This window comes from Oryza glaberrima, chromosome 6 (assembly GCF_000147395.1).
Source record: "Oryza glaberrima chromosome 6, OglaRS2, whole genome shotgun sequence".
Lineage (NCBI taxonomy): Eukaryota > Viridiplantae > Streptophyta > Magnoliopsida > Poales > Poaceae > Oryza > Oryza glaberrima.
In genome coordinates this window covers 22,912,171-22,931,049 of record NC_068331.1, presented here as the reverse complement: position 1 = coordinate 22,931,049, position 18,879 = coordinate 22,912,171, and the positions used below count along the sequence as shown (strand labels likewise).

Sequence of the window (18,879 nt, the reverse complement as noted above, 5' to 3'; positions counted from 1 at the left end):
ATTGTATGAATGAGCTATTAGATTGGCTATAGATGAATTGGAGCTAGTAGTTGGCTATACTATTAAACATTTAAACTTGCTCTAAGACCCTGTTTAGATGAGACTAAAACTTTTAAGTTTCTATCACATCGAATGTTTGGACACTAATTATAAATATTAAATATAGACTATTAATAAAACCCATCCATAATTATAGACTAATTCGCGAATCGAATCTATTGAGCCTAATTAATCCATGATTAGCCTATATGATGCTACAGTAAACATTTTCTAATTATGGATTAATTAGGCTTAAAAAATTTATCTTGCAAATTAGCTTTCATTTATATATAATTAGTTTTGTAAGTAGTCTATATTTAATACTCTAAATTAGTGTCTAGATACAGGGACTAAAGTTAAGTTCCTGTTCCAAAGACAACCTAAGTAATGCTGATACGTGGGCCACCAGTCGGCAGTCATAGTAAAAAAAATAAAAAAAAAAAAGGTGGTGTATAGTCGAGTATCTCCCCTCTTCCCCCTGGCGTAAAAGAAAAATCTCCCGTCTCGTCGTCGCCTCCGCTCCTTGCGCCATCTCGCGGCGCCGATCTCCTTCAGGCGAGCCGAGCAGAGCAGACCAGGGCAGGGGAGCGGAGGGGATCCTAGGTGAGCATCCACATCCTCTTCCTGATTCATCTCTCTCCCTCCCACCGGGAGTACTTCTGTCTGGAGTTTGCTCGCGTTCTTTAATCCTAGCTTCTCTTCTAGATCTGGAAGAAGCTCTTCTGTTAAGTTCTGAGCCTTTAACCTTAATACAAGTGACAGTTTGTGTTTGTTCAGTTGAATCCGCCCCTGATACATTTAGTACAAAAGAACTGTTTTGCATCATGAACTCATTGTCTTCCTTCCTTCCAACCAGTATGAACGATTCGGCTAGAACTCACTATTGTCGGGATGTCAAGTGCGAGCTGTTTCCTTTTTGCAACTTTATTTATGTAGATTAGGATGCGTTTATGCATGCGGAATCTTGGACATGTCTAAGCAATTTCTTTACTTTCACAATGGGTGTTGCAGTTTCTTTTCTCGTGGACGGTCTAAAGGTGGTGAAGAGGCTGTACAGATCACGATCCCGCAAGTGAGGTTTGAGGATGATGAACTAAAGGGCTTGTCCGAGCTACTGCGGCAGGAGATCTGATAAAACCAGTCAAGAGGCGAGTCTCAGAGGTGCTAGGACGAGATGGATGAAGTTGCTGAGATTGCTGATGCTATGGGTACGGTTGGCATTGATAATGGGGCAAGCCGGAAGTTGTTGTCGAACGAGAGTTTAGAGGAGCGAGGAGAAGAGCATGATGTGCAGGCTGATGGGGCGCACTCGGGTGAGAGTGAGGTGATCAACCCCGCTGAGGAGGTGGGTGGAGAAGCCACCTCACAGCCAGAAGACGTAAAGCCGCGTGTTTCCAAGGTAAAGAGTTGACACATTTTGCAGTTGCTGAGGTCTTCTATGAAGGTTTTTGGTGACAGTTATGGTAATTTTGTGTTTTGTAGGGAAGCCAAAGTCATTCCCCTAAGGTTACTACCAAATCTCAGCGCCAGAGCCCACAAAGTGGAGATAAGAGTCAAGCTAGGAAAAACAGTCCCGGTTCTACTTATCCCAAGGCACCCATTGCACGAGTGTCTGACCCAGATTTGGTTGATAGCTCTTCATGCAATGATGGTGCTGATATTAAGAAAGTAAAGGTCTTTTCCATTATGTTGTATTATATAGTGCTGAAATGCTTAGATCCTGCTATGTGCAGTGTTAGGAGACATCTTTATGCCCAATAATTTAATATAACATGAAATTGCTTTTTTGATGTTTTGATCCAGAAGGCTGAAAAGAGCAGTTTCCGTCCAGTTGCCAGGGCGAGTCAATCACTGGAGGACTCAAAGTATGCTGTTTGTTTGTTGACAGTATTTTTGTGGCTTAGCTGTTTCTGTTTTCTCAAGAAAAAATAACTTCTTTGGTGATGGTCTACATATCCAATTAAGCTATTCTGCTTTAACCCATTGATTAAGAAAAAGCAGGGCATTTTTTTTGAGTGAAAGCGACTAAGCAAGGGGGCCTTATGATTGTTGCATTTCTGATGTTCTGCCCCCTCAAATTATGCCAAAAGAATTTTCTTGCTTACTATTCTCTTATTTTTGCAACCATAAGCTTTTCCATCTTGTGAGACCTCAGTCAGTTTTAAGCTTGTTTGAATACTCTTTGCTTATAGGCTTATTTTTTTTGTGAACCATTCTACCAACTACCAATTGAAGCTCATATTGATAGTGTTTCTTGCATTGACACATTCCTCATCAAACCCAGGGAAAAGAAGAAAACTCAGAAAACATCAAACCAATGTTCTGTCAAAAATGATGAAGAAGAGCCAAACTGTGAAAAAGTAAAGCCTCAAAGGGTTGGCAGCACTCCTGCGTACGGATTTGCATTCAAATGTGATGAGAGAGCTGAAAAAAGAAGAGAGGTAAACTTGTTACTAGATAACATTTGCACTGAATTTAGTCTCATACATATGGACATCATTCCTTTCCTTACACATTCTGCAATCAAATAGTTCTACTCAAAGCTTGAGGAGAAGATTCATGCACAGGAATTGGAGAAAAGCAACATGCAGGCGAAATCAAAGGTTCATACGTTATGTCTCTTTTCATGGAAATGAACAATCAATCAGTTGTAATATTCAAGTCAACCAGACATTTTCATAAGATCTTTGCATTGTTTGTTTCTTTATACCATGCAGGAAACAGAAGAAGCTGAACTCAAAAAGCTAAGGAAGAGTTTGAATTTTAGGGCAAATCCAATGCCCAGCTTTTATAAGGAACCACCTCCTCCCAAGGTTGAGTTGAAAAAGGTAATTCTCTCGCTTGAGATATACATGTAAGGAAAGGAAAATTTAAGATTATAGACCATTTACCTACTGATTCACAGTAGGACCTTTGGCAGTCTTCTTTTATTTTAGTTACACAATCTATACTTGCTAAAACCAGTTCCTGTGCTGCCTGTAGTTATATGTACAAGTACACAGCAGGGGCAGGCCTCCAACTCCAAAATTTAACTCCAGCTGGGTCTGGAGTGGAGTTGTGGAGCAGCCTGAACCATGCTCCACCTCCCTAGTTCATTTTCTTATAGCACTCCAGCCCACTCCGCTTCCTTTTGGGGTGCAGCTGAAACCAGCTCCAGCTCCAAGAGAGGTAGAGGTGGAGCTAGAGCTGGAGCTCTGCCAAATAGGCCCTACTTTCACACATTCACATATAGTCATGAATGGCTCTACATTGTTCAAAATTTTGGCTAACTTAATTACTTTAGGTAGCCAATTTCATGGCTGTTTCCTATAAGTAGCTAGCAAGCTGTTAACTTTTCATAGAGGTGATCAGTTCTGTTGATCAGCTGTTCAGGATATTTTATTTACTTGTATTATTATGTTGCTGTTGGCCCATCTATTGCTACGAATTTGAACTCAGTCATGTTTCTTTGATGAGTTAATTTTTAGATGGTTTCTTTGATGAGTTTGTTGCAAGTTTACCATCTGCAATTTGCTGATCTTTGAAAAAGATAAGTCCTTTCCTGAGAAAAAAGACATCCATACCAACTTAAGTTAATTCTTGGCTTGCTCCCACCAGATGGTTGGTTCTTTGCTGAGCATTGGAACTTTTGCTTAGCAACATGTCAAATATTTATACTTACTAGAAAAAAATGCCCGTGCGTTGCAACGGGTGAAAGCTCTTTTAATCTTATTACTGTTATATGGTTTAGTTAAGGTGAAATTCACTGTGACAATTCGCTTGGATGCATTTTTTTTAAAAAAAATCATGAGCTACGGTTAGGAGTCTGATCGTCTAAAATTAGCATGCGAGTTTTCTTAAAGAGATTTCTTATACAACTCTTCTGGGGTTTCCAAAAACGAACGAGCTTTAAAACCGACTCAAATACGGACATGTATTTCCAAAAACAAACAAACTTAAAAACCGACTCATATATGGATGACGTACCAAAGTACCAGTAAAAACATCTTCAATTTTATAATAGTAGAGTAGAGATTTACATAATTTTTTTAATAAGACAAATAATCAAATTTAATGGTTAAAGTCATCTGCCTCAAAATATTTATGACAAGATGGAGTAATGTATATGTATATTATGCAATAGAGAAGAGAAGTGATTTAACTGGCTAGCGATCACATGTTTCCTGCATGATTGATTTGTGGGGTAGCTTTTGCAAGAGCAAAAATATCAGCTAGCAAAAGCAGGTCCAATTTTAATCGTTTAAATCCAAATATGTGGGACCACTGCAACGCTCGGTTTCTGGTTGAAAGTCGGAACCCCATCCGGTATCTTTGCTGCGACCCTGCTTTGGGACGGACATGAGTCGGACTCTGCACTGCTCGTGCAGCTTCACGCGTCCAGGGCTCCAGGCTATGCTTCGCAGGGACACGTAAGACCAATAGAATTCGAAGACAGCTGACGGACGGAAGATTTTGAATGATTTAATTTTTATAATAGGTAAAAATATATAGGTAAAGATTAAGATAAGATACATCTAGAAAACATAAATGGATTCGGATGACGTACCAAAATCTTGACAAAAACATCTTCAATTTTTATAATAGTAGAGATGTGCATTTTCTGTTCTTCTGATAAATGATACTTATTTACCGTCATTCATTGCAGATCCCTACCACCAGAGCTAGATCACCAAAGCTTGGCCGCTCAAAGAACACAAGCTCAGTAAGCACTGAAGAAAGTACCGTTCCTTCAAGCCGCCCAGCTCGTCTGAGCCTGGATGAAAGGGCCTCCCAGAATGGTGTGAAGAAGGTGCCTGCTGCGAACACGGTGAGGAAGCCCCAACGGAAGTCTCTCCCCAAACTGCCATCAGAGCAAACAGTCACTGAACAGGTAGAAAACAACACGTCGGCTACAGATCCCGTTCGGGAGCTGATCCGTGCCCAAGTTACCCCGGATGATCAATTTGGTGGATAGAAAAGCTACCAATTTGAGCCGCCCAAAGAAATGCGCAAGTTATGCCTCAACTTCCTATATTTCATTCTCTGCTATTTCTGCTGTAAAACTGCTGGATATGCCACTACTATGTACTAAAATTAGTCCTCATCACCAGGAGTTTCGAAGAACGCAAGTAGCCCCTGTAATGTTTATCTTGTCAATTTTTGTTCTTGATACAAGAGAGGAGGAACCTACTGTTGTTATTTGTAGTTGGTAACAATTGCATATGACCATATCCTATTTCCTAGGCTAGAAGAACTTATTATTTCCATATGAATTACCCTGCCTTTTTCTCTTTAGCAAATAAGCAATAAACTTTGTGCATTCTATCTTGTTAAGTTGGTGTGGAACTTTGGCTTAAATGATTTCTGTTCTGGAAGGGAGATGAGAGCCTTGCAGTTGCTGATCTAGCTAGAACATACTTGGCTGTGGCTTATTTATTTCACAAGCGTTGCTGATACAGTGATACACATGTACAAGAAGTAAACAAGATCATCATGTAGGCTTTGCAGGCTCATTTTACAAGATCGACTACACCTTAGCTGCGTGGTGCTCTTCTCCAGATTCATTTTTACAGGTGGCCGGATTCAGCTGCGAGCCACGGCGAGGGTCGCCGGGCCGGCGAGCCGGCGACGTCGACGACGGCCGGTGCCTCGCCGGAGAGAGGCCGCCGTGATTCCTCCTCGGGTGTTCGTTGCTTCGTCTTCTTTACAGGCGGCGAGAGATCAAGAGCATCTGTTCACTCAAGACGCCGCTGTGATGGAAGGAGGCTGAGCTGCCCCCATGAACGGCGGCGGCGGCTGCTCGCCGCCGTGGTCGTCATCGTCTTCCTCGGCGTCCCAGAGGAAGCCGGCGTAGGAGCCGAGGACGTAGCTGCATGAGAAGCGAGACATCATCAAGAAGGAATTGCCTGAGAAGGTGGCGGCGGCGCGTGGGCTCACCAGTCGTCGGGGGCGGCGTGGACGGCGCGGGTGAAGTAGGCGTCGGCGCGGTCGGCGTCGCGGGTGGTCTCCCAGACGAGGCCCGCGTAGAGCGCGAGGGCGTCGCCGTCGCCGGGGTTGGCGACGATGGCGCGCTCGCAGTACTCCTGCGCCCTCGCCGCGTCGCCCTCCACCTCCTTGAGGAACCTCGCGTAGTTGCCGAGCAGCAGCGGGTTCGCCGGGTCGGCCTGGATCATACGCCGGTAGTGCGCGTCGGCGTCGCGGCGGCCGCCGTCGCCCTTCCCCCCGCTGCCGCCGCCGCCGCCGTTGCACACCTTCCTCCCGCCGCCTCCTCCCCCGACGCCCTCCTCGACGACCGCCGCGTCGCCCTCCCTCCCCCTCCCCATGTCCGCGTCCAGCCCGGTGCTCGTCAGCAGCCGCCGCAGCGGCACGGCCGCCCCGAGCACATCCTCCTCCTCCTCCTCCTCTTCTTCAACCCCCTCCTCGACGGAGATGGACGCCGACGAGGCCACGGACAGCGCCCGCGGCCGCGCACTCACCGCCGCCATCAGGTCCCCCTCGGACGTCGCGCGGCACAGCGGCGGGCCCCGCTGCCTCGCCGCCGCCGGCGACACGGGCACCACCACCACCGCCGCCCCGACATGCTCCGCCGCCGCGGCCGCCGCCGACGCGCAGGCGGCGTGGCCGAGCAGCGGCGACGACGCGCTCCGCAGCAGCATCGCCTCCGCCCCGATCTCTCGTCTCCTCTCCTCTTGGCTTTCTTTGCCGCGCGAGAGAAATATCGCGAGCGAGTGCGAGTGAGCCACTGACAGGGTGGGGGCGGGGGATATTTATAGGGCCCGCGCGGGCGTGGGTGATTGGACGTTTGGGCGCGCACGTGACGGCGGCCACGGTGGCGGGCGGGGAGGGGCGCGATGGGGGTGGGGCCCACGGGGTGGTTGTCGGGTGGGCCCGGGAGGGGGAGGGGGACGGGGACGGGGAGAGGAGTCGCGGAGCGACGGACGGACCATATGGGCCGGCCGCTACGCGACGGCCGACGCGGTGGGGCCGCGCGGGCCGAGCCCGACATCACTTCTTTTGTACCATTTCCACTGTCCCGTGTTAAACGTAGCAGTGGGTTTCAGTTAACAACGTTGGACCGTCGGTTTTGAAACAAAATTATAAATAATAATTTTATTGTTATTACATGATAAAACATGAATATTACTTTATACGTGTCTTAATTTTTAAATTTTTTTCAAATAAAACGGACGGTCAAACGTTGGACACGGAAACTTATGGCTACACGGAGGGAGTACTACGTATATCCGTCCTAAAATATACTATTAGTACGCATACCTTCGTTTCATTTTAAATGTAGTTATGGGTATCCGTGTCTAACGTTTGACCTAAAAATTTATGAAAAAATTAAAAAAATAGTCACACATAAAATATTATTTATGTTTTATCATCTAATATTGATCATAATTTTTTTTAAATAAGATGGACGGTTAAACGTTGGATATAAACAGTACAAACTACATTTTTTCTAGGACGAATGTAGAATTGGTTGGGACATTTTTAGTATTAGGAAAGTCCGTCCAGAATCGTAGCATATAGGTTATTACTATATGATTAACAAGTACACATGAAACGAGAAAAGTTTTTACTATATGATTAATTACGTATTAATTATTACAATTCTTTAAAATGAGTTTATTTTATGCTTTAGAAAACTTGAATATATATATATATATAATAATAATAATAATACATCGTTTAGCACTCTGGAAAACATGCTAATTAAAAACGAGAAAGCTGTCGGGCAAAAATGCTCAAACAAACATACCCTAAAAGAGACATATGGATGCCAGAGACAAATCTATATCCTCGTTAAATTCCTGTAAAAAAAGTCAAGAATAATATTTATAGGTTCTGAAAAACTTAAATTTTGATTAACGAAGTCATGAACATACACGCACACGCTACTGTTATATATGAGTATTTCTGCAAGACTGAACTAACATATCTTGAGATTGACGAAGTTACCAAGAACATCTTGTTTTCGATGGATCTATCGCCTATTACTGAAAGAATAATTAGCCATAAATACAAGCACCCGTATGAATGTGGATGAACAAGAAACCTAACCAGTTGAGTTACACTCACTTCGTGTTGGGTAGTTTGGTTTGATTGCAATCGGAGTGAGTGCAACAATTTACAACTTGCTGGGTGTAATGTGTGTACGGCGTGCAATCAGGGGGGCTGTGCGGAGTAGAACCAAAGTCCAAGTTGTGTTGAGAGAGAACTGAATGGAACAGACAAATTAAGAGATGGGGGTGCAGGATCTTCTCGCCAAACTGAACATTGGATGGTCCGATTTTATCACGGAATTTGTGCAAAGCTATTGCCAATTACAGTGCATTATTTTGTGAAGGGACTGATGAAAATGATTGTATGTTGTCTACACGTTGAAACATTTAAAGAGTAAAAAAGGAGAGTTCGGCATGACCGTGGACATGATTAAGAACCACACCCTGCACCCTGCAGAGAATGACAAGCTTGTCAACACCGTATCATGACATGACCAGTTGCAAAAGAGAAAATGATCTTTTTTTACGGTTGAAAGACAAAATGAAAACCACTCAAAACCTATACGACAAAAGGCATTCCACACAATTTCCTTTCTATTGGGTGAACAAAATTGGTATAACTAAAGGAACAATCTATATGATGTGGTGTAACTATAGGGATGTCAAATGAGTAGTAACACTCAGGTTTTTACCATGACCACCTAAAGATGTAGGTGGGTAGATACATAAATCCATTTATAGGTCAAATTAACCACAAATGGATTCGCGGGTTACCCACTAATTTTACATGCAGATTCGTGGGTTGATCCACTTATAACCATAGACGTAACTAGTGGAGTTGTAAGTACATGACTCCACACACACTAATTCAAGTTAGAAGAATATAATGCATATATGATTGCACTTTCAATAAAACTTAGCGAGACTAAGGACTAGCTTTTAATACGAATTTGGTGAGATAAAGGTTTACCGATGGTGTTCGTCTCTTCGAACGTATTGCCGTGTTGGTTTTTCCCTGTTTGGGTATGTGTTGGTGGCATATTTTACATGTATGTGCTAATGTGCATGTAGTATGAGCACACAGTACGGTGCGTGCGCGCATGACAGCCATCGTTTCACTTATACTGATTATATACATAAAGGCTTATCAGCAACCAACATATACTTTGTTAATAGAACTTCTATATACATATGTATAGCAATTTAAAGCAAATGCTGGAAATAAAATACGATAAAAGCCCTGAAATCAACTCTAAAATCAAAATTTAAAACTAAATTTTTTATTCGGTTCATAACCGTCTTAGGATAAACGATAGGAGTGTATGTCATGTGTAATTGAAAGAGAATGGTGCAAAGGAAATCAATGAAAATGATGATAGAGTTATGGGTGTTACCCATCACCAAAGATTAAGGGCCCCTTTGAATCATAGGAATGAAAAAATAGAGGAATAGGAAAAACGTAGGATTCTAACAGGAATGTAAATGCAAAACAGAGGATTGCAAAACGCAGGAAAAACACAGGAATGGCCGTTTGATTGAACCGCAGGAAAAACGCAGGAATCGAATGAGAGAGATAGACTCAAAGGAATGTTTCCAAGAGGTTGGAGCTCTTGCTAAATTTGCTCCAAAATCTCTATAGGATTGCCCATTCCATAGGAATTTTAAAGGATATGATAGGATTCAATCCTTTGTTTCAAAGGGCTTCATAGGAAATTTTCCTATATGTTTCAAATCCTCTAAAAATCCTATGTTTTTACTTCAAATCAAAGGGGCCCTAAATTCTGCTGTCCATGAATACATGTTTTGAATATGATTTCAGTAGGGCACGTGTAGTGCTTTGTGCATGATGAAAAAAAAAAAAGGAAAGAAGAGAAAGATAGTGATACAAAGCTTTCACCATCTGGAAAAAAGAGTGGTACAGCTGGGCCTGGCCGCCTCCCCACCTCACAAGTAATTCTGCCGCGGTAAAGATCTGTTTCCCCCACCGCCTGCGTGCCGTAGCGTGCGTTGCCGCTACGAAAGTCCCCGCGAGAATGCAAAGATATATTGCGAGGGGAGAGAGAGAAAGAGACGAGCCAGAAGCCCAGAATTACGGCACGCATCGCCCGAAACTACGGGCGCCGTCGTCACCGGCCGGCACACAATTAAAGTCGTCAAAAATATCCCCGCTAACTCCGGTCGGTCGAACCGGCCGGCCGGCTGGCCGGCAGCGTCGCCGGCGACCGGCCGTACGTGTGCAGCCGTTGTTGTGTCGCGTCAGTCTCACGTGGTACTACCTGCTCTTCCTTTCAGTATCTTACTCCGTACTCCCTTAAAAACTCAACCTGGGATATTAGGACAATAAATCTGAAGACTCGTGTTGATATTCGTTGCCTAAGAATACATCATATTCTATTTTAGATTAAGCTTTTGTGGGACGGATGAAGTATGCGTAAAGCTGAGCAAGCAAAACAATTGAACAAATTGCTCGACAACGACATTCGCGTGATCCACGGAATCGTGAAGAGAATGACCGCTTATGTCTATCACGGGTGGCATGAACCGCGTTCTAACATATAACAACCTACTTTATTTGAAAAAACAAATTCAATTCTGATGATGAGTTTGAGGAGTTAAAAAAGCTTGAGGCTCGCGAGCAGCTCAAGCTTGACTTGTCCCAGCTCGATTCGAGCTCGACTCGAGCTACAAATAAGCCGAACCAGAGCCTAAGCAAAAACTCGCGAGCTTTACCGAACCGAGCTCGAACCTCTACTAAGCAAATGTGTATAGTTCAAAATGTTTATTCGCTTTATTGATTTAATAAACTAATAGATCATATATATTAGTATCTATTTACACAGCAAATTAGCATGTGTTAGCGTAATATATTTATCTTAGTCATTTTCTACTCTTTTATTAGTGCGATCAAATAGAAATAATTATACTTATAAAAAATTTATCATTAATATATATATTATATTATTAATGGCTGAGGTCGAGCTCGAACCGAGCTTGCCTAAAAGCTCAAAGGTGTAATAGGCTTGGCTAAAGCTTGTGTCGAGCTCGGCTCGTTGACAGCCCTAGTTGCCACCAGCTGCCAGAGCCAAATAACTCTTGTTTTGCACGTTTCGATGTCTCCTTCGTCTTCTTCGGAGCCGTGCTGCTCGGCGCCAACAACGATTTCGTCTTCACGAACTATTACCCCACTAGGTAGGGCTCCCTCCATAGATGGAATGAGGCGCACCGCAACTGGCCGATGTTCTAGGACTAGCTCCGTGGTGATGGCGATGACCGCTCCTCTCTGTCGTCACCTCGCCTTTCTCTATGGCTACCAACCGTTGATCTGCCATCGTCGCCAGCGCGGCAAGCTCTAGGCGAGTCAGAGCCAGCGCCTCCCCGCGCAGTGGCTCCCTCTCCCTATTGTTGTCGCCTATCTCCACTACCTTCTCAACATGGTTCCCCCCGCTCTCCTTGCTGGGGCTGGGACTTCTCCCTTTCCTTTGCAGGAGCCGATGGAGCCACCGGAAGGGGAGGAGGGAGGGATAGAAGAGGGGAGGAGAGTGAGGGGAGAGGTGAGGAAGAAGGTGAGATGAAGAGGAAGTCGTTGATATGTGGATCTCACCTGTTGACTCAACGAGTCAATCGTGATCAACCTATCATGTCTGCAAAACCCACTTTCTAAAATCATCGGATCAGTCGATTTGTATTGAATTTGAAAGACGGGAGATGTGTTATATGGATGCAATTCAATGAGGAGGAGATCAGAGAGATAAAAATAGAATGGAATAAGTTCATCTAGGGTTCCTTAACTTGTCAACAAATCCAATTTTCGTCCCTCAATCGAAAAACTAGACACAACGGGTACCTCAACTATCAAAACCGGTGCAGATGAGGTCCCTTGGCGGTTTTGAGGGTGGTTTTGGCTGACGTGGCACCTACGTGGCTAATTTGACTCGATCTTCATCTGACATGGCACTGACGTGGCGCTTAAGTGGCAATTTGATCCGAAAAAATAATAAAACCAGTAGGACCCACATGTCAGTTCCACACACAAAATAATAAAAAAAGAGGGCCCACGTATCATTCTCACCCCTCTTCTTCCTCTCCATCTCTCTCCCCTATCCTCTCTCTAGGCGCGACGGAGAGGCAGTGGCGCACGGCGGCCGACGGGAGAGGAGGGAGCGGCACGGCGGCGGAGGCATGGCTCCAGCGGCTGTGGGCGGAAGAGGAAGGGGATGTGGAGCTTCTTTTCTCTCTCTCGGTCTCTCCCCTCTCCACGCCATTGATTTCTCCCTCTCCTACTTACCGCAGCCATGACGTGGCGCTTAAGTAATTGGAGCCAGCACGCGTCGGCTGTCGCGGAGGGAGGCTCCGCCGCCGCTCCCACGGCACCAACCACCAAGGCCGCGGAGGCGCTGCTCCCGTCGCTCAGCATCTGGCCGCTGTCGCAGACATTGATTTGATTCCAAGATTTTTTTTTGAGCAAGGGTCAAGACACCCATTTCTTTTACTAGAAATGATCATACCAGTACAGGTTCAGCCAAAAGCGGCAAGCGATTTGATTCGAAGATAGTATCAGCTTAGCTAGCAGTGGCTAGCTAGCCATGAGTAGTAGTGGCAAGGAGAAGAAGCAGATGGACCGGTTCATCGTGATCCCTTTCTCCTCCACCTGCCAAATGCTCCAGCGTGGATGTCGTTGATGACAGCGGCAAGAGCGGCAAGAAGCCCCAAGGTTCGTCGTTTGGAGTCTTGGATGCTTGTTCTTCACTTCTGCTCGATCTTGTCGATTGGTTTTTGCGGGGTGATTTAGGAGTTTGGTGTTAGTGATGCTGTGTGCGTGTCTAGGCGGCGGCAGTGGCGAGGGCGGCGGCGCGGCGGAGAACAAACCCAAGGGGGAGTCGCTGGTGGCGAGGCTTCTCCACCACTGCCAGCACATGGCGCACATCAGCTGGGACGGCAGCACCAGCACCACCACCAGCCTCCGCTCCTGGAACCACGCCGCGCCGCCGTACGTCGTCGTCCTCCTCCTCCACCACCGCGTCCACCTTGTTAGCCTTGGCGGCGCCGGCGACATCAAGAAGGAGTCGGCACCGACGGGGCCTGGGTTGTGCAGCTCCTATCCTGCCGTCTGTCGTAGCCAGGGCCAACTCCAGCCGTCCCTTTCTCTTCCGCCCACAGCTCCCGGAGCCGTGCCTCCGCCGCCGCGCCGCTCCCTCCTCTCCCGTCGGCCGCCGTGCGTCGCTGCCTCTCCGTCACGCCTGGAGAGGGGATAGGGGAGAGAGATGAAGAGAGGGAGATAGAGGGAGAGGAGGAGGAGGAAGAAGAGGGGGTGACAGTGACATGTGGGGCCCACCATTTTTTTATTAATTTATGTGTGAAACTGACATGTGGATCCCACGGGTTTATTATTTTCTCGGGTCGAATTGCCACGTAAACACCACGTCAGATGAAGACCGAGTCAAATTAGCCATGTAAGCGTTATGTCAGCCAAAACCACCCTCAAAACCGCCGAGGGACCCCATTTGCACTGGTTTTGATAGTTGAGGTATCCGTTGTGTCTGGTTTTCCGGTTGAGGGACGAAAATTGGATTCGTTGACAAGTTAAGGGACCTCGGACGAACTTATTCCAAATACAATTATTCGTTAAAAATGTCCTGGGCCTATATGGGCCTAGAATATGCTTGTGCTTTGAAAATATGGGCCTACAATATGCTTGTGCATTGCAAGGCCTACAGATCGTTGCCGTTAAGCCCATGAGTTCAATCGGCTGAAGAAAACTCGAATGCAACTAGAATCCTTAAAATGACCCAGCATCCATTTTGAGCGTTGTTGCTGTAGGTTTTTTAAAGTAAATTTCATAAAACCCTATATATTAATCTATTATATGGTTCAAGTTACACAGAATAGAAATTTTAACATGTGACACATAGTCTTAGGTATTATGGTTTGATGAAATCATAATCATGATCATTTTGACTTTGATCTACCACATTCTTAAGTTTTACAATCACATTTTAAACTTATATTACAACCACTTTGTTAAATTTTGATATAGGAGTGTTAAATTTTGATATAGGAGTAAGCCAAAATGGTTAGTGGTGTGATTTTTGTTAAACTTTAGGATCATAATACCCAGGGTTATGAACCACGTGTCTAAATCCATATGGTTTTGTACAACTTGAACCACAACAGACCATAATACTCTCTCCGTCCCATATTATAAGGGATTTTGGGTGGATGTGACTCATCCTGGTAGTGTTCAGATTCGTAGTACTAGGATAAATCATATCCACCTAGAATCCCTTATAATATGGTGCAGATGGAGTAGGTAGGATTTTATAAAATTTACTTATTGTTTTCCTTGAAAATATGTAGCCAGTTGTGATATTTCTTCATATAAGCATGTATGGGTGGGCAGAAGATCTCGAGGGTTGCATTTAAGATTTACACTATAACATTTAAAAATAAAGGATTTATTTTATTGCACTGATTTTGTTCTAGTTCAACGATTTGCCATCGGTTTTATCTCCCTGTATAATATGTCATTGAGTTTATCAAATTTTTTTTTACAATATGTCACTGGGGTGGATACTTTAAAAAATAAATCTCAAAATGTCCTTCAAGTTACGAGAGGTTATAATTAATTGACCTACTAGAAGTTTCAAGAAAATGAAAATTTTTACGTAACCTCCTTACATAATATAGAAATGTGTGTATATTTGAAAATTTTCATTTTGCATGTATTAACTTTTAAAAAGAATATATAATTTATGTTTTGTATGCTAATACAATACTCTTATGTTAATGTTCTTTTATGTACATCATCATTAAATGCTATACATTATTTTTCTGATGCAGCTATATGTTGTGTATTTGATTCCTCTTTTATATGCTACATAAAAATAGTTTCTTTAAACGAAACATGAAAGAAAATTTTACACACAAACTTCTATATTTTGTAAGAAGGTTAAGCACACAAAAACTTCCTTTTTTTGAAAACTTTTTAGTGGTTCAAAGAATTGTCAATTCTTGTATGACTTGAAGGACATTTTAGTCATTTCTTAAAATTATCTACCACCCAAATGTCATATTGTAAAAAAAACCAACAAAGTTCATGGGATATTACATAGGGAGACAAAATAGATGATAAATCGTTGAAGTAGGATAAATTCAGTGGCTTAAAATAGATTTTATCTTAAAAATATATATTTTGTGTCATTTATAAAAAGGATGATGTATTTATTGAAAATATTAGAAAAAATAAAATGAAGCATATGGAAACGAACCCAACAGCTGTTGAATAGGTGCAAAACCTATAACCAGCGCAATTGGGCAATTAGTATATTTTTACGCTTAGATTTTGGATAGCTACTTCCAAAAGAAAATATGGACATAAAAGAATGGGGCGTTAATTGATTACATTTTAGTCACATCACGCTCAAAGCCCCGGCCCAAACAAAGAAATTTTCCGTTGATTAAACATACTGTACTCTATAAAACCGGATGTTAGGCTTGATTAGTCCCTGGCCTTCCATTTAATCCCCAAAACCTTCACGTCACCCTTGCCTGTAAAACGCTTAATGAATCATATCCTTTTGTTAATCAAGCTGATCGAGAGATGGGACATGGAAGACATGCACGCATGAGCTAGACTCCTAGAGCTATTAATAATTTTGTTTTGGTTTACTCCCTCTGGTTCCATATTAATTGATGTTTTAAATAAGATTGAGGTCAAACTTTTATAACTTTAACCATCAATGACTTTAAAAATATTTAGTTTAAAGGAACTAGAACAACATATATATATATATATATATATATATATATATATATATATATATATATATATATATATATATATATATATATATATATATATATATTTGTCTTTTAAAGCACTATAATAAAAGTAAACATGCATTTATTTATTATATATATTATAATAAAAAAATAATGTCAAAGATATATCTTGTAGACCGTGTCATTGTCCAAAACGTCAATTAAAATGAAACCCGAGGGAGTAATTTGTGCTAATTCATCTCAGCCACACGTGCATTGATTGTACAAGTCATCACAGCCGACCATGATGTCATCGGATGTTCGGTAGTATTCTCTCTCTCTATAGTAGTATAACCATGTTAACACGGTTATCATGGGATATAAAAACTTGTCAACTTTTTGGATTATGATAAAGACAAGAGATGGTAAGTGTAGTATATGTATAGTTAATTTAGTGGGAAGTCACCTTTTATAATTACTATATTGTTATATTTGTCATAAATTTTGAATCTGAAGTAGTTGTTACCTCCGTTAGAATAATTGTATTTCTAATATTTAAATTTTGTAAAAAGAATATTTCTAATGAGACAAGACCTAACAAATTAATTTTATGAAGATATATATGCTGTCGCCTAGCCTCCCATCTTTCTATCCAAATCTCCTAGCCCTCATTTTAATCAAGTTTTACATATAAAAAGTATGCATGCGGTGTGGATATTAAATAGGGTTATTATAGTCATTTGTGTGTTGCTAATCTGTCTCTAATTTTTTTAAATATAATTATTTTGAGACGTATGTAGTATATATATTTTAGGACGAGGGAATGCATTATTTTTGACTCAAGATGATCCTTTCTGAGTAGGGCCGTGTTTAGATTCAAACTTTTTTTCTTCAAACTTTTAATTTTTCTGTCACATTAAATGTTTGGACACATGCATGGAGCATTAAATGTGGACGAAAAAAAACAATTGCATAGTTTGCATGTAAATCGTGAGACGAATCTTTTGAGCCTAATTACGCCATTATTTGACAAAGTGGTGCTAAAGTAAACATTTGCTAATGATAGATTAATTAGGCTTAATAGATTCGTCTCACAATTTACAGGCGAAATCTATAATTTATTTTATTATTAGTCTAGTTTAATATTTTAAATGTGTGTCCATATACTTAAAATTTTTTTTTGGCACACTGCTTGCCCGACAGCAAGGTACCTGTCAGCTTTTGCAATGGTTGGTTCAGGTCTCTCAGGTTCAGCTTTTGAATTGATAGTGGCAAGACCATGTAAGACACTGTGAGTTCTTCTTTTTTGCACTGTAGCTGTCTTGCAATTTTATCGTTTCTCCACTAGGCTTGTGTGAAGAGTTATCATGGTGCTTTTGGAGAAGTTTAAATGTAGTCCTGTAGCATATGCGAAAAGCTCCAGTCCTTTCTTTAGGACGCTAGCATCTCTTTCCGTTGCACGGCAGATGATAAATGATAAGGGTGTCATCAGCATACTGTATGGTGGCACAGGGCTGCTGTGGTAGATTGCTTGAATTCTTCATTTTGTCTCATGAGTTGATGAGTTGTTGCAGCACATTAGAAACTAAAATGAACAAGCAGGGAGAGATGGAGTCCTTTTGGCGCAACTGAAATTTTTACAATTTGATTCTTTTAAAAAACTTATTTTAGAAATAGACCCCTAAAAAATTTATCACAAAATTAAAAATGGCGTGGAGGGGGGGAGGGGGGCAGCTCCAGCCACATTGGCGTGCTCCCCCTGCCACCTTAGCGCCGCCCCGCCACGGTGGCAGGAGGACGGGCCTCTGGCATCCCAAAAAGGAACCATTTCTAGAATAAGTTTTTTCAAGAGTTTATTTATGAAATAAGTTTTTCAAAAGGAACAAATTGTGAAAAATCCGGCTTGGCGCAGGCCCTTCTTGCGGTTAATCCATTTTTCCATGTATTCCATTTAGGAGGTACTGCTGATTTTGATGTCTGCAGTATGTTTGCAATCCAAGTTTGCCAAATTTGTGGGATGCCGTGAGCTTTAAGGATCAATTGAAGCTGTCCCAACTTCTTTTGTCCTAGCAGGTTTGTAGTAGCTCAGTGGCATAGATGAAGTTTTCAGAGATATTTCTTCCTTTGATAAAGCCCAATTGATCTTGATGAATCGGGTTGGAATGATGCTTTTGGAACCCCTGTTAGCCAAAATGCATGCAATCTTGAATCTATCAGATAGCTACTTTCTTTTCTGAAACTTAATTACCTTTTCAAATAGCCACCCTGTAGTACAGAAAATTCCAATGATAGACGGAAAACTTTTAATTTCATCCATTATTTCCCTAGCTATCAACGTATAGACGGCCGGGTAAGGTCGTTCATGCAGTTTACAAGACTCCTATACGTAGATCCAATTCGATCTTATCCATATATTTGTGACTCAGATGAATAGTCGTTTGTCAATTTGAATTTATAGAAAACTTTAGATACATATCATATCACTATCACATATCGAACTATTTCTCAGAGCACATGCTACACACATGCACATTTAATGGATAAGATATGTTCACTTCATACTCTACAAGGTCTTTAGTTTGTGCACATTGCAGGGAGATATCTCTACTGTCTTAAAAGCACAATCATCATCTTCCCTCCCATCCTAATCTCATGTATATAGAAACCGCTCACTAGATGTTTGGCTATTCCCCAACGCTCGCGTCGCTCGCCCCAGGGCGACACGGGCGGCGACACCGCGCGCGCCGCCACAAACTTCTCCTCCTCCCCTCCGCCTCGCCGTCGCCCGAGCAGCCGCTGGCAAAGCCGCGCGGCGGCAAGGACGGCGGCGGCGGGGCCTTCTCCCTCTCTCGAGAAGCGCGGCTGGGGCACCGGCGGGACCTGAGCGAAGCGGACGGTGGCGACAGTGTCCGGCGCCATCTGGGCCGGATGCGGCGGATCCGGCTCCGCCGGAGGTGGATCTGGCCCTATCGCGGCCAGATCGGGAGGGGCGTGCCGCTCTTGGCAGGAGGCGGCGTGGGAGGCGGCGACCGCGACCGTTGGTGGGGGGGACGACGGATCCGGCCACTCTGGTGGCGGATCCAGTCCCCCCGGA

The 18,879-nt window shown here is 43.1% G+C and overlaps 2 protein-coding genes and 1 pseudogene across 5 annotated transcripts; 2 read left to right on the top strand and 1 right to left on the bottom strand.

Moving 5' to 3' along the window:
- The first annotated feature begins 477 nt into the window (after positions 1-477).
- LOC127776443 (protein WVD2-like 5) lies at positions 478-5,338 on the top strand. 4 transcript variants are annotated; one of them, XM_052302815.1, is made up of 8 exons: positions 478-642; positions 1,051-1,438; positions 1,522-1,707; positions 1,846-1,904; positions 2,324-2,480; positions 2,571-2,642; positions 2,757-2,867; positions 4,685-5,338. In XM_052302815.1, the coding sequence occupies exons 2-8, from the start codon at positions 1,214-1,216 to the stop codon at positions 4,991-4,993; spliced, it is 1,119 nt and encodes a 372-aa protein (XP_052158775.1). In that variant the 5' UTR covers positions 478-642; positions 1,051-1,213; the 3' UTR covers positions 4,994-5,338. The 4 variants fall into 4 exon arrangements, with proteins under 4 accessions (XP_052158775.1, XP_052158774.1, XP_052158773.1 ...); XM_052302814.1 differs by having other exon boundaries at positions 1,843-1,904; XM_052302813.1 differs by having other exon boundaries at positions 1,522-1,713.
- Positions 5,339-5,422: 84 nt separating this feature from the next.
- On the bottom strand, positions 5,423-6,745 carry LOC127776445 (uncharacterized). Its single transcript, XM_052302816.1, has 2 exons — positions 5,956-6,745; positions 5,423-5,887 (listed from the first exon to the last, which is right to left on the bottom strand). Exons 1-2 carry the CDS (start codon positions 6,672-6,674, stop codon positions 5,758-5,760), a joined length of 849 nt encoding a protein of 282 aa, XP_052158776.1. The 5' UTR covers positions 6,675-6,745; the 3' UTR covers positions 5,423-5,757.
- A 5,865-nt stretch (positions 6,746-12,610) lies between these two features.
- Positions 12,611-13,292, top strand: LOC127775575 (uncharacterized; annotated as a pseudogene).
- Positions 13,293-18,879: the final 5,587 nt, after the last annotated feature.

Bases quoted from the DNA above. Each gene is read 5' to 3' on its own strand.
- LOC127776443 (XM_052302812.1), top strand. From the start codon at position 1,214: ATGGATGAAGTTGCTGAGATTGCTGATGCTATGGGTACGGTTGGCATT. The intron at 1,439-1,521 runs GTAAAGAGTTGA...TGTGTTTTGTAG, and splicing joins TAAAGCCGCGTGTTTCCAAG to GGAAGCCAAAGTCATTCCCC. The intron at 2,868-4,684 runs GTAATTCTCTCG...CATTCATTGCAG, and splicing joins CCAAGGTTGAGTTGAAAAAG to ATCCCTACCACCAGAGCTAG.
- LOC127776445 (XM_052302816.1), bottom strand. From the start codon at position 6,674: ATGCTGCTGCGGAGCGCGTCGTCGCCGCTGCTCGGCCACGCCGCCTGC. The intron at 5,888-5,955 runs GTGAGCCCACGC...CTTCTCATGCAG, and splicing joins CACGCCGCCCCCGACGACTG to CTACGTCCTCGGCTCCTACG.